At 39.1% G+C, this 12,821-nt stretch overlaps 1 protein-coding gene across 1 annotated transcript in view; it reads left to right on the top strand.

Annotated features, from left to right (window-relative positions):
• The first annotated feature begins 5,607 nt into the window (after positions 1–5,607).
• LOC103131694 (actin filament-associated protein 1-like 1) overlaps positions 5,608–12,821 on the top strand; it is a 30,913-nt gene continuing 23,699 nt past the window's right edge. The window contains exon 1 of the mRNA XM_007543390.2: positions 5,608–5,718. Within this exon, the coding sequence (XP_007543452.1) occupies positions 5,697–5,718 (22 nt within the window). The 5' untranslated portion in view covers positions 5,608–5,696. The remainder of the gene's footprint in view (positions 5,719–12,821) is intronic.

The raw sequence follows: 12,821 nt of genomic DNA on the forward strand, positions 1-12,821 counted from the left end.
ACAGTTTTTGGACAATCAGATTTATAGAAATTGTAGAGATGTTTAGTATTTCGCATGCGATTGTCCCATTTATTATCCCGCTTGGTTGGGGCATTGGGTACATGGTCACCACGGGAATGATTAAGCTTTGGGACAAATACTTTTGTGAGAAGGATTCGGACGAAGATCTCTCTGAGGAAGATCTCTCCGAGTGCTCTGGGGACTGTCGGGATGAAGAGAGCGACTAGGTTTAGGAAGGTCTTTCAATGGATGCCAAGGAACAAACCGACCCGGCTGGGGAGGTTTGTTCTCAACTCCATCGGATGTCTGTGGGATCACAGACAGAGACCTGACTGAGGCCACACGAGACAGTACTGAGGACGAAGGTACTGTCTCTGGGCAAACTGACCCGGCTGGGGAAGTTTGCTCAAAGTCGACTTGACATCCTGAGGTTGAGAGTACAGCCGCAGAAAAATCTACCCCGGCTGGGGAAGATTTTTCTGCGGCTGACCTTGAGAGTACAGCCGCAGAAAAGTCTACCCCGGCTGGGGAAGATTTTTCTGCGGCTGACCTTGAGAGAACAGCCGCATTAAAGTCTATCCCGGCTGGGGAAGATTTTTCTGCGGCTGACCTTGAGAGAACAGCCGCAGAAAAGTCTACCCCGGCTGGGGAAGATTTTTCTGCGGCTGACTTCGCCAAAACTTTCGCTGATTTGACAGCGAAAGCTTTGACGTCATCGGCTCCCTCTCTGGTTTTGCCAGAGAATACTTCTCTGAGGTACCAAGTTCCCCGGACGGGGAACATATCTCGGAGGAAAAGGGAGCCGTTAATTTGTCCAAAAATACTTCTCTAAATTGTAGGGTCACCATTACTTTTGAGGTTTATTCTTCCCTGGACATCAATTCAGAAGGAAGAGTTGGTTCTCCGGCTTCCTCAAATTGTCCAAAAAGACGACTATTGGTTTAATTGGCTTTTCTAGTTGACCTTTGCCCCATATCTTCTCCCCTCTCTTTTGCTTAAAGTAGTTTTGGCCAAACCTACTCTAGAATAACATGTTTGACATTTTAGCAAATGTCAAACATACATTTTTTGATTAAATTTCATAAATATCAAAAAGTTTCCTATTTGCAGGTTTCTCTCCGGGCGCTCCGGCTTCCTGCCACAGTCTGAAATCACGACTGTTAAGTTAATTGGTCTCTAAATTCTGCTTAGGTGTGATTAAAACCTTTATTTTCTTTGGATAAAACATTTGCCAGGGTTTTTCTGTCTTCATGAGGTTTGCATGTTCTCCAAGTGCATTAGTGGGTTCTCTCTGGGTTCTCCGGCTTCCTCCCATTGTCCAAAAAGATGACTGTTGGTTTAATTGGCTTTTCTAGTTGACCTTTGCCCCATGTCTTCTCCCCTCTCTTTTTGCTTAAAGTAGTTTTGGCCAAAACTACTTTTAGCAAATGTCAAACATACACTTTTGTGATTAAATTTCATAAATATCAAAAAGTAGTTTCCTATAATTGCAGGTTTCTCTCCGGGCGCTCCGGCTTCCTGCCACAGTCTGAAATCACGACTGTTAAGTTAATTGGTCTCTAAATTCTGTTAGTGTGATTAAAACATTCTCTTTTTTGAATAAAACGTTTGCCTGCCGCGTTCGTTTATTTTAAATTCACGACTGATATAGTGGGTTTTTACGGGATCTTTTGCCTGAAATCTGAATGTCGGTGAGAGAAATCAGCTCGTGTGTGGGTGTGTTACTCTTGCTGTATGGCTGGACACCAGACTGCACGATTAAACCCGATTGAACCTGTTATGCTTATGATTTTTTTGTTGTCTAGTGTAGGGCTGTTGTAAACGAATATTTTAGTAATCGAGTAATCTATCGATTATTCCTATGATTAATCAAGTAATAAAAAAATTAAGTAAAACATTGGTAAATCTAACATAACAGCAGTATTACTATCACATATCAATATCGGTCCGATTTTTCACATTTGAACTTCCCTAACAACAATGGCTCACTTTCTAAGTTAACCTGAAGAAAAGTTGCACAAAAGTCTGAAATTATATTCAATGTAATTCAGGGTTTCCCCCAGAAAACTTGCTAAGCCTGCTAAGCCCAGTGGTCAGGGTGCCGAGGCGGTCCACCAGCGGTCCACCGTGGTTTTGTATTAAACGATGTTAAGGTGACAGGAAATTTAAAAATATCACTTTGTAGTTATACGTTACGGGAAAACATCGCCAGTGAAGCACTATTTAAACCCACAACTAGTCTTAAAAACGACAAATCAAAATGGACAATTAAAATGAATATCAATTATTTGCACTTTTGTTTAATCTAAATTAAGTCAGCAGCTCCATAAGGTTCCCCAGGGCAGAAATGATTCCTCGAGTGATTCGACTACCTCGATTATTACAATTCCTTGAGGAAAATGTATCTGCCTCGAAGCTTCTCTAAGTATATTTTATATTTAGCGCACCGTGGTGCGGCCGGGTTATTACTTGCGTTGTGCTCTCACTTCTGCCTGAGTTGTTGACAAAAGCCAAGTGTTGGCAGTACAACGTCCAGTTTTCAAGTTTGGCCTGGGAGGATTTTATTGATTGATGATGATGTCTGGGTCTTTGTCATTTTTTGGGGGACCGATAAACATCCTTAAGATGACTGGCACGATGCCTGGAGTACGGCAGCTTTTCTCCTCCCGGAGCTGCTGCCTGGTGGCTGGTGTTCAGAGCGAACGGCAGGGAAGAGCACAGAAGCTGTATTCATATAGAGGAGCCGATAAGAACACTGCCGGCGGCTGCACATTACATGATTAACGTAAGTATAGCTTTACGGACAAACCAGAAAATTTATTTCATATCATCTTGGTCTCAACAAATGGGTGGCGGAGTACATCGTGACGGTACATACCTGCTAGATGCGTTTCTGTGTGTGACGAACGAAGGTGTCAAATCCCGTCGCGAAAACGAACATAAGAGCTATAAATGTCTGGGCAAGGTGAGAGTTCATCTATTAAATTGACTGAAGATTAGTGCATAAAAGAAAAGCTGGAGTATAGACATTTTTTATAAGCGTATTTGTGAGCCTACCTCTTTATTATTAAATTAAATATAATTTCAGATTTTTGTATAACTTTTCTTTAGGTGAACTGAGAAAGTGAGCTATTTTTGTTGCACGTTAATTTTCTAAACCACAGAAAAGTTATTGTTAGGGAAGTTCAAATGTGAAAAATTGGATCGATGTTGATATCCGACAATAACACTGCTGTTATGTTAGATTTACCAATGTTTTATTTTATCTTTTTTTTTATCCGATTACTCCATTAATCATAAGAATAATCAATAGATTACTCGATTACTAAAATATTCGTTTACAACAGCCCTAATGAATATATAATAATTCAATAGCTCAAACAAGTTTAGGTTCAAACAAACAAAACACGAAATAAAGGTCAGGATTAAATAAGTGTTCTTCCTACTCCTTTTCAAGCAGAAAAGGAGTAGGGTTAGGGTTAGTGGTAAGCCAATTATTTTGTTGGTTATGTAGCTTGATTTTCTTTTCTGTCCAACAAATTGTTTTTTTTTTAAAGACCTGTTTGAAATAATGAAATCAAATATTTGTTAGTTTGAGTAAGCTAAGCACTTACAGAATAGTGCTGCTATAACTGTGCGTGCTAGAAGTGAGCTAAGGTGTAATAATTTGTTTGTGCCAAGTTATAAATATTTATTTTGAAGCAGGTCAAAGAGAATCCAGTGCTCTAACGGCTGTTAATTAATGGAGATGCTCATTGTTGCTCTCATATCTTGTCTGTCAACAATCGTGCTTAGTAAAGAAACCTGTAAAGCAACAGATTAATTATTTGTGTGCTAAATGGAGCATATTGGTAGCGATACATTGAAGCAATAGAGATGTATATTAAGCATATCCTATCATTCCAGGAACACAGTCACCTGTGCAATTTGGTGAACACATTGTGACTTCGCTGCATTTGACAACAACTGCCATACAACGTATTAATGCACAAAAAAGAGCTTGCAGTGATCTGTGTTTGTAGATGTCTGTGTTTAATTTAATTTCAATAAAGACCTGTTTCACCCATCTGATACTGTTTCATTCTTACAAATACCTCTGTATTTAAAATATATATTTTTTAAAAGGTAGGATAGTCTCATAAAAGGTCTTGTGCAAACATCTGCGATAGCTTTTCATTTTAAACTGACAGGATATTTTGATGAAGGAAGTGATATTTTTGTGTGTTTGTCATGTGTATAAATTGTTCCAGTTCTATGCTAAGCATAACTCCTAAGCTTCCACTTCAGTCTCGTCACTCAAAGAACGTTATCCACTGATAATATTTAACATTAACACAGCCATGCTGTTGCTTTCGGTTTGTAAAAATCATGGTAGAAGTTTTAGACGCAGAGCACCGACGGATGGACATGGCTATCTATCCGTGCCACGGTAGGAAAACCTGACGAGGAGGCACGGATAGTCAGAATACCATTCCTACGCAACAGCAGCAGCTGATCGCCGTAAGAGAAATGTAAACAAAGGAGGGAGGAGAGAGATGAATGAACTATTTTGAGTTTCTGTTGTCAAGTCCGATTATTATAAACAGTTTTGGGCTTGTTTTTTCTAAAGTCACTTGGGCTTTGAAATAAGCAGAGGCGCACAATAAACCCCAGAATTTGTCTGACACCTAGTTAGTTTTAGTCAGACTCTCCCCGTCCATCATTTCGCGGATGATCCGTCCCGCTGTGTTTTCATGTCAAGTTAAGTTTGCTGTGAACGACGTTGGGCTTCGCGTTGCACTCCAGAAAACTGCAAACATCGAGACTAATATGAATAGCACAATAAACGTGAAAACAGCGATGAATGAACGTGTCCATAGAGTTGCGCAACCAAACACTGTTATATAATCATTAATATTAAGAGAAGTGTCACAAATCTGTGCAGCGGAGTTGCATCTGAGTTGCGGAGCCGCAGGAGGAGCGCTGTGAGCTGCGCTGTGACAGCAAACGCAGGGCCGTAACGCAGAACCTAGACGCTGGGGCAGGAATGGGGGGGAACTCTTAAAATCCTGCTTATTGTTTTCCAGACAATAGTGGAACACACAAAAACATGCAAAAATTACTAGTTTTTTTTTTTTTTTTTTTGTACTGTTGTAACCATTAAACAATCTCGCCTTCAGTTCAACCTTATACGTAGAGACGCATAGTTGATGTTGCCATGATACAATTACTTGCAATTAAGTATTGGCAAAGCTCAATTATTACATTATTGTCAACAGCTGCTGAAAGTAACTAAAAAAGTTACTTTTAATGTAACTTAGTTACTTTCCAAATCAAGTAATCAGTAATCCAAGTTACTTTTTCAAGGAGTTATTAGTAATCCGATTAAAGTTACTTTTTCAAAGTAACTATGCCATCGCTGGTTGCCAGATAGCAGACAGAAATGCAAAAATTGCTTCATTATATTTTTAGGCAGTTCAGTGGAGATCCATTACTTTGAAAGATGTAAAAGTCAGGGCAGGCTGTTTTGAAGAGTGTCACCAGGCGGGCTTTAGGACCCAGCGGGGAGGTTCCAGGCCCGCTGATCTGCGTTGTATCCCTGTAGCTGTCAGTGGTTTGAGCTCTTCTTCCATACACACACACACACGCCCTCACACACTCAACTATGGGCTCGTGTTAATTTCTGCAGTTCTCACCGGGAGAGCATCAGCTGGACAATGGACCCAAACGACGCCTCCTGTAAGTACCTGGAACTTATTTTCTCACCCTAAACTCTGATGCTGAACCCTTCTTTTGGGATGTTTGTTTTCCTTCCCTTACTTACAACTTTTGACAGTTACTTAAACTGGAAGATTACTGCTTAATCCGAACCTTTCTGTTTATAACCAGTTTTCATTTCTCATTGAAACTTATGAATCTTCTCTGGCCTACTGTGTTTACAGCCCGACTCTTATTGACTTTAATTTCTTTCTTCTTTTTTTTCTTTTTTTTCTTTTTTCTCAATGTTAGATTTTCATGTGTTTTCCTAATGTTTGTTCTCATAATGGTGCAATATCGTGCCAGGATGAACAAAACAAAACAAGCTTTTGGTCTAAAGTTTCTTATTCTAGAAAACGAATGTCTTGCACATCCAAGTCAAGTCATAAATCTGGAAGAGGAGATGCAACAAGACTGGGTGGGCTTGCTCAGAACCATTACATTTTGAACTCCACCAGCAGTGAATTTCTTGCAGATTTCTACTGGTGCTTTTGTGTTGAAATAGCTGGAAGTGTTAAATGTGTTTCAGCAATGAGTTTTTTTTTTCTTCTTCTTTTTTTTTTCTTTTTTTAAGGAGGAACATATTTACCCCCTGCACATAGGAAAAACAAATCCACTTCCTCCCTGTCTGAGGTTTAGATGATGCATTGATAAAGCAAGGTGCAACCTGGTGTTGTCTTTATTGAATTTGTTTCCATGATTTTACATGGGTTTTGTTTGTTTGTTTTGGCCCTCCAGCTGATCTTTCTTAATACTTGTACTGCTGTGAAGAGTCTTGCTGGAAGCCGACATGTGGAGGTGATTATATAGCATTTAATGAAGTTTTTTTTCCCCCTCAACTGACTGTATCTAAGAGGAAGTGGGACAAATGGTTTATGTGCTCATTTAGCTTATTTCCAGGTTGTTGTTTTTTTGTTTTTTGTTTTTTTGCAGAAAGAAAAACTTGCAGGGACATTTATCACTTCTTCTTCTTCTTGTCCTGCTCATATTTAGCTCTGTTCTATCCTCCCTAAAATCACCAGCGCACAAGGATTTCAGTCATGTTATTGTTGTTAATGTGTTTGGTGTGTATCTGAGGAAGGAAGTCTTTAGGTCTTCACCAGGGTGTGTACAATCCCCATCTGTCATTCCTATCTGTCTTGACACACAAACGCGCGCACAGCACACACACACACACACACGCAAGAATGCAACTTAGCCGAGTCGTGTGGTTCAGGAAACACCACAAGACCTTACGCACTGTGGTCCCGGGGGATCAGCCGACTGTTTATGTTGTCTTTAAGTCGCCTGATAGGCCTCTGTTGATGAGTAGATTACTTTTACTTGATTTGCTCTAAACAGCAGAACGGTGCGTTTTCAAATTGCCCAAAGCGTCGCTTTGAAATTGCTTCCTTTGTGTGAGTGTTGGTATAACAAATAATAGATTTTTTTAAGTATTTGTAGCAGCTTGTCATAGTGAGAAGTTTTAAATCCCAACAAAGCATTTCAGTTTTGTTTTTTTTTTTTTTTAAGATTTTGCACTTTGGGTGGATTCAGCTGATGCTTAAAAAAAAATCTACATGACCAATTACAAAACATAGAGCTGCATTTTTATTAGAGATTAATGGGAAGAGAATCTTTTTTTTTGGCCGTTTTTTAAAGAGCGGGGGATCCATTGAGATAGTATTGATCAGAAGCAGGCAAACGAAAAGCAGATCCTCACAGATTGATCTGAAATGAAACAGTTGTCTCCCGTCACAGATAATATCAACCTTTTGAGGACATCGGCGCCGCTAATCTTCTAAAACATTCTTTGAAAATTTGGGTTAGATCTCTTGCATGTCTTTTTTGATTGTCATAGCAACGTCGTACCAACTTAACCTGAGCACAGAAATGTTTAAAAGACCAAACCTTTTCATTGAGTTCATTTGTTTTCTTGAGCAACCTTAGTTTTGCTGCAGTCAACTCTTATTCACCATGTTTCCTGCTATTCATCCTAATATAAATACGGAAGTGTTGACGATACGCATCTTCTCGCAATGTCATGTTGCTTACTGTGGTTGGCAAAGGGAGTGAAGGCTACTGTTATGATCCAGGTTCCCGTCAGACGGATACATATTTCTTAAAATCTACTGTCCGCCGTAAGATAAGATCTTAGATAGGATATCTTAACCACTCACTACTACTTTAAAAAGCTGATCTAGACATGATGTTTTGGAATCTTTCTGAATGTCATAGAAATTGTATCTTTCACAGTCACACAATCGTGTATAAATGCGTAACTCAAGGTTCTACAACTCCAGTTCTCCAGGGATGGCTTTTGTGCGGCTTTTAGACGTGTGAATCGGCACACCTGAGTCAAATTCTGAGGTGTGTTGAATAGGGCTGTGTAATAATATCGATTTTGCGATATATATATCGATATTTTCTTTCCTAGAAAAAAAATCGATATTCATCCGCAAGTATCGTAACATCCAACTGTCACCTTGCTCACTCACTGCTTGCTTCGCCGGGAGAGTGATTAGGTCATCAGGCTTAGAGCGATTCCTTCAGATGTTAAGTGTCAAGCTTAAAAACGTATCAAACTATTCAGAGCAGGGTACTTGGTGCACTTTATTTACTTTACAAACACATGTAAACTACAGTTTGTACTGTTTCAATTAAAAGAAACATGTCTTCTCAACATTTATTTGATTCATTTTGTCCAGCTGTCGACTTTAAGTCTGCGTCCAAGTCCAACCAGAGCCAGGTATTGTGTAGTTGGTGCTTTTAATCAGTTTTCAGTTAAATTAATTCAATCCAAGTCTATAACAGTCAAAATGTCACCAAAATCACTCTGTCTCTCTAAAATCTTTCAGAAAATCGCAAAAGTGTATTGAATTGTATCATTTGCGGAATATCGCAATATATATCGTATCATGAGCAGAATATCGTGTATCGTATCGTGAGATTATTGTATCACTACAGCCCTAGTGTTGAAGTAGTGGCACATCTAGAAGTTGCAAGAGACCGGCCCTCGAGGATGTAAGTTTTTGACCCCTGGTGGAAGTTGTCTTAAATGTGGGCTTTTCCCTCAGTTGCCCTGATTAAATGATATTTTGTGCATGCACCAGGTTTGTACCACTTCCTTGTTCTTTGTTACATCTGTCCTGATTATCAGAAACCATTTTTTTTTAACTTCTCAGACCTGCTGTACAGCTTTTTTTTTTTTTTTCCGTGAAGGCTAATATGATGGCAGGACGCCCTAGAAGGGCATTGTGAGGAGCATGTGACTTCAGTGCAGTTTGACGTAAAAAGACTATTTATTGTCTATGACTGGCATGATGATGGTAGATGATAAAAGTCTTTCAGAAGCATTTTTGATACCTGGTAAAATAAAAAATGATCACTTATCCAAAATATGAAATATTTTCTCTAATCAAATCTGAAATGGATAATTCTACATTGAGCAGAAAATAGAAAACAGAATTCCCAACAACTGTACTTAAAGCTTATCTTCAGTTTGGTATGAAAACTGCAATGCATTGACTAATCATAGATGTAAATGATTTCAAAATGCTGAAAATCAATCTGGGAAACAGTTACTCCATTAATGGAGATAATTGTCATCATTTGTTTCCCCGATCACAGATTCTTACCTTGCCAGCTAGATGTATTTTTTAATGCCTACTTTGCAGATATGCATCAAGCTTTTGAATGCCTCCTTAGGCAAAAACAGGCCAGGCTGTTTGTTTTAAAAGACACATTTAATCATCATTGCATCAGATTAAAACCCCTAACCAAAACTAAAGCTCTGGTCTCACTTTGTTGATAAATCTTACATTTTAAGCATTTTATTTCTGTCACCAGGTAGCCTCTGCAGTGATCTTTTTTTCCCACTTTGTTTTAGTTAATTTTAGATGGACTTTTTTGTTTTCTTCTCTAAAATATCATGAATAAAGCCTAGGGACTTGTATTTTTCTGCAGTATAGATTTGATTTTACTTCTTGTCTCATGGTCCACTCTTTAAAAAAAAATAGCAGAGTTTCAAGTGGGTGTAACGGGGGAGAAGCCGTCTCCTCAGAGATGCATATCGGTAATGGGATTGTCTGTGATTTCGTCCAGCTGATGTGGTCAGCTCTAGCTATTGTCACGTTGTACGCTTCAGAGAACGTGACGTGAAGGTTCTTTCAGGCTAAGAATTTGCTATTATAGGTTAAAAAAAAATAATAATAAATGCATGTATTGTCACTCCAAGCACAAGTCTGCTGCATACATATGAAATCCTCATTCCAGCCATGCCTTACTGCTCACATGGTGGATTCAGGGTGGCTTATACCCGCTGAATAGAGAACCTGTGAGCTTGCAATCACGTTCTAGATTTTTTTTTTTTTTTTGTAACTTATAGCTGAGTCTTTATCTTGATAGACAAAAGACAAAGGAACTGGTTGCAGCTAACCACATTTCAGCTTTGGTGACTCCAGTTAGCAGGGCTAAAGAGCACCATTTAAATGCAGTCTTCTGTCGTCATCCTGCCAGAGGCGCTTGACCTCACAGTGTTGTCACTTATTATATCTATATATCCATATATTTGTTTAATTACTTCCATGCATATTCTGTCATCTGTATTCCCACTCATTAAAAGCTAATATTTAGTCAAACATTGTCATTGTTTTCCTCCAAAATAAAAGAAAAAGTACATGTCAGCATTTTAACACAGTGGGTATTGTAGTCAGTGCTAGCTAAACTATTGCTCAGTGCCCCTGCCTTACAGTTTGCTTCATGTGGGTCAAAGAGCTTTGACAATAACAAAATAACATCCCTGGGTATATTTTTGTTTCAGCCTTTTGCTCTGGTTGACCGTTCTGTTTCGAGTGTTTTATTAACGCCGCTGGGCCCGTGACTGCCAAAGACAACTAAATAAAATTAATGCTTACATATCAGTAATGACTCTTCTGACTTCATTAAAGCAACTTCCAGCACTCTCGCATGATACGTCCCCCTCCATATTTCAGCTTGACTGACTTAAACATCGTCTACAGGAATCCAGTCTGTATAGACAAAGGAATTTCCCTCCCATGTAAACTCATAAAGTTGTTGAAGTTCTATGATTTCTGAGGTTTATCAGACATTACCAACATGCTCTTTAACATGAAAAGATGTTCAAACTGTTTTGTGACTAGATGGGGAATAAAATAACACACTCAGTGCTCTATACGCGCATGCCCCGTCATGTTAAAGCTGTATATCATGGATTATTGTGGAGCAGGCCCATACTAAGTGGAATTCCCCTCCTCAACAAGAGTAGGAGATCACTATAATTCATGTGGCTGGGATGTGTGGAGGGGTACCTCTGTGATGTAGGCCATGTGGGAGTGCACATGTACATTGTGTAAAAGGCAGTGGTCAGTGTCTGCATGGCTGTTTACATAGGGTTTCTATGGAGATTTGCTGCTGCACACAGCGCTGCTGCAGAATGTTTCTCAAGCTGCTCTGTTCCAGAGGGTGAGGTGACTCTGCCTGGGGTGTGCGTGCACACTCACACAAACAATTCAGAAAAATGTTCCAATTTATTGAAGGGACTTGGCAGAATAGGACCTACCCAACCTGTTATCAGTTGGGGGTTCATATATGTTACTTGACACCAGCCTCAGTTTACTAAGATTCATGGTAATGCGTCGGTGGGGGAAGTAAATCCTCAGGGTCTTTGTGGGAGTGGGGGGGTGAAGCCTATGGCGTAGAACGTTCTGGAGGAAAGGCGGCACACAAAAACTTCTTTAAACATGCTTCCTTTGTAATTATGCTTTTCTTTAATCGTATGTGCTCTTTGATTAGGTTTAAAAAAATTTTTACTCGAGACAATCATCATCACATCCATGCAAGGAATACAGAGGAGGAACTCTAAAATTAGTCTCTGTTCTTGTTAAATGTTTTTATGGAAAGTATATAAGCTGCAAAAGGCATAAAAAGCTCTGATATTTTGAATTTCGCATTTTTTATTTTATTTTTTTTTAATCCACTTCGGTTTACGTCTTTAGAGTTGATAAAAGGCTGATTATGTGTTTCTATGTGAGACAGTTGCAGATTTAAAACCTTTTTTTTAACACCTTTCCATTTGTTTTATTGTTTGCTTTATTAGTTTCTGATGAAATTCTGAACTCTCAACGTTGACATGACTATTAAAGGGTCTTGTTTTTCCCCTTTAACCATGTGATGCAACATAGCAATTATCTCAAGTGCCTCCTCTTACCATTCCAGGTATGCCTGCAGGTTTAACGGTTGGAAAGGACTTTCTGCAGCTAGCATTTCAACAGTAAGGCAGTTCTCGTAAAACAGAATGGCAACTCTTGGTGACTAAGAGACTTTGTCAACTTTTCACTTATTTTTTATTTGATTTTTTTTAAATAAAGCAGAATTTGCTTATCGATCCATTGACAAAACACTGGGTACAGCAGTTTTAATAAGACTCCAACATTATGAAACAATTAAAGGCTAAATCACAGGTTTTCTATACATAAGCAAAAAAAATTACACTCTACAAAATCACACTTTAGCCTAATGAAGAACACCTTGTCTGATTTTTATTTTATTTTATTTTTTTACTTTTTCCTGAGTATATCATTTTCCCAAGCTACTCACAATGACTACTCACTTCTAAAATGATTGATATTTTCAAAGATCAGAACGAGGACAGTGGATAGTCCCACTTTTAAGCTAACCCTGGAAATCCAAAAAGAAGACAAAGCTGCCCTTTTCTCCAGTGTTGGCAGTTTTTCTGTGTGTATGTTGATGTGTATGTGTGTGTGTGTGTGTGTGTCTGTTCTGTGTGTCTGTTCAACATCAGTGAAGCTACGCTTCCACTTACAAAATAGCATCTTTCTCAGTATGTGAATACTTTTCTGTCTTGGAGACATAGTATTGTGGTGATGTCATAGCACTCGGAGCAGATAGGGGATCTGAATTATACTGACTCCTCTGTTGGGCCTTTGTCTGGCAGCGTCTGACTCAAGCCCCCTATGCCACCCCAGACTTGAATAAATCAGAGTGGGGAAAAAAAAAAGAGAAAAATGGGGCCAAAGCCGAGGGAGTGAAGGGAGCCGAAGCAGACAGACGTCGCCTCATATTGA

This window comes from Poecilia formosa, unplaced genomic scaffold (assembly GCF_000485575.1).
Source record: "Poecilia formosa unplaced genomic scaffold, Poecilia_formosa-5.1.2 Scaffold816, whole genome shotgun sequence".
NCBI classification, from domain to species: Eukaryota; Metazoa; Chordata; class Actinopteri; order Cyprinodontiformes; family Poeciliidae; genus Poecilia; species Poecilia formosa.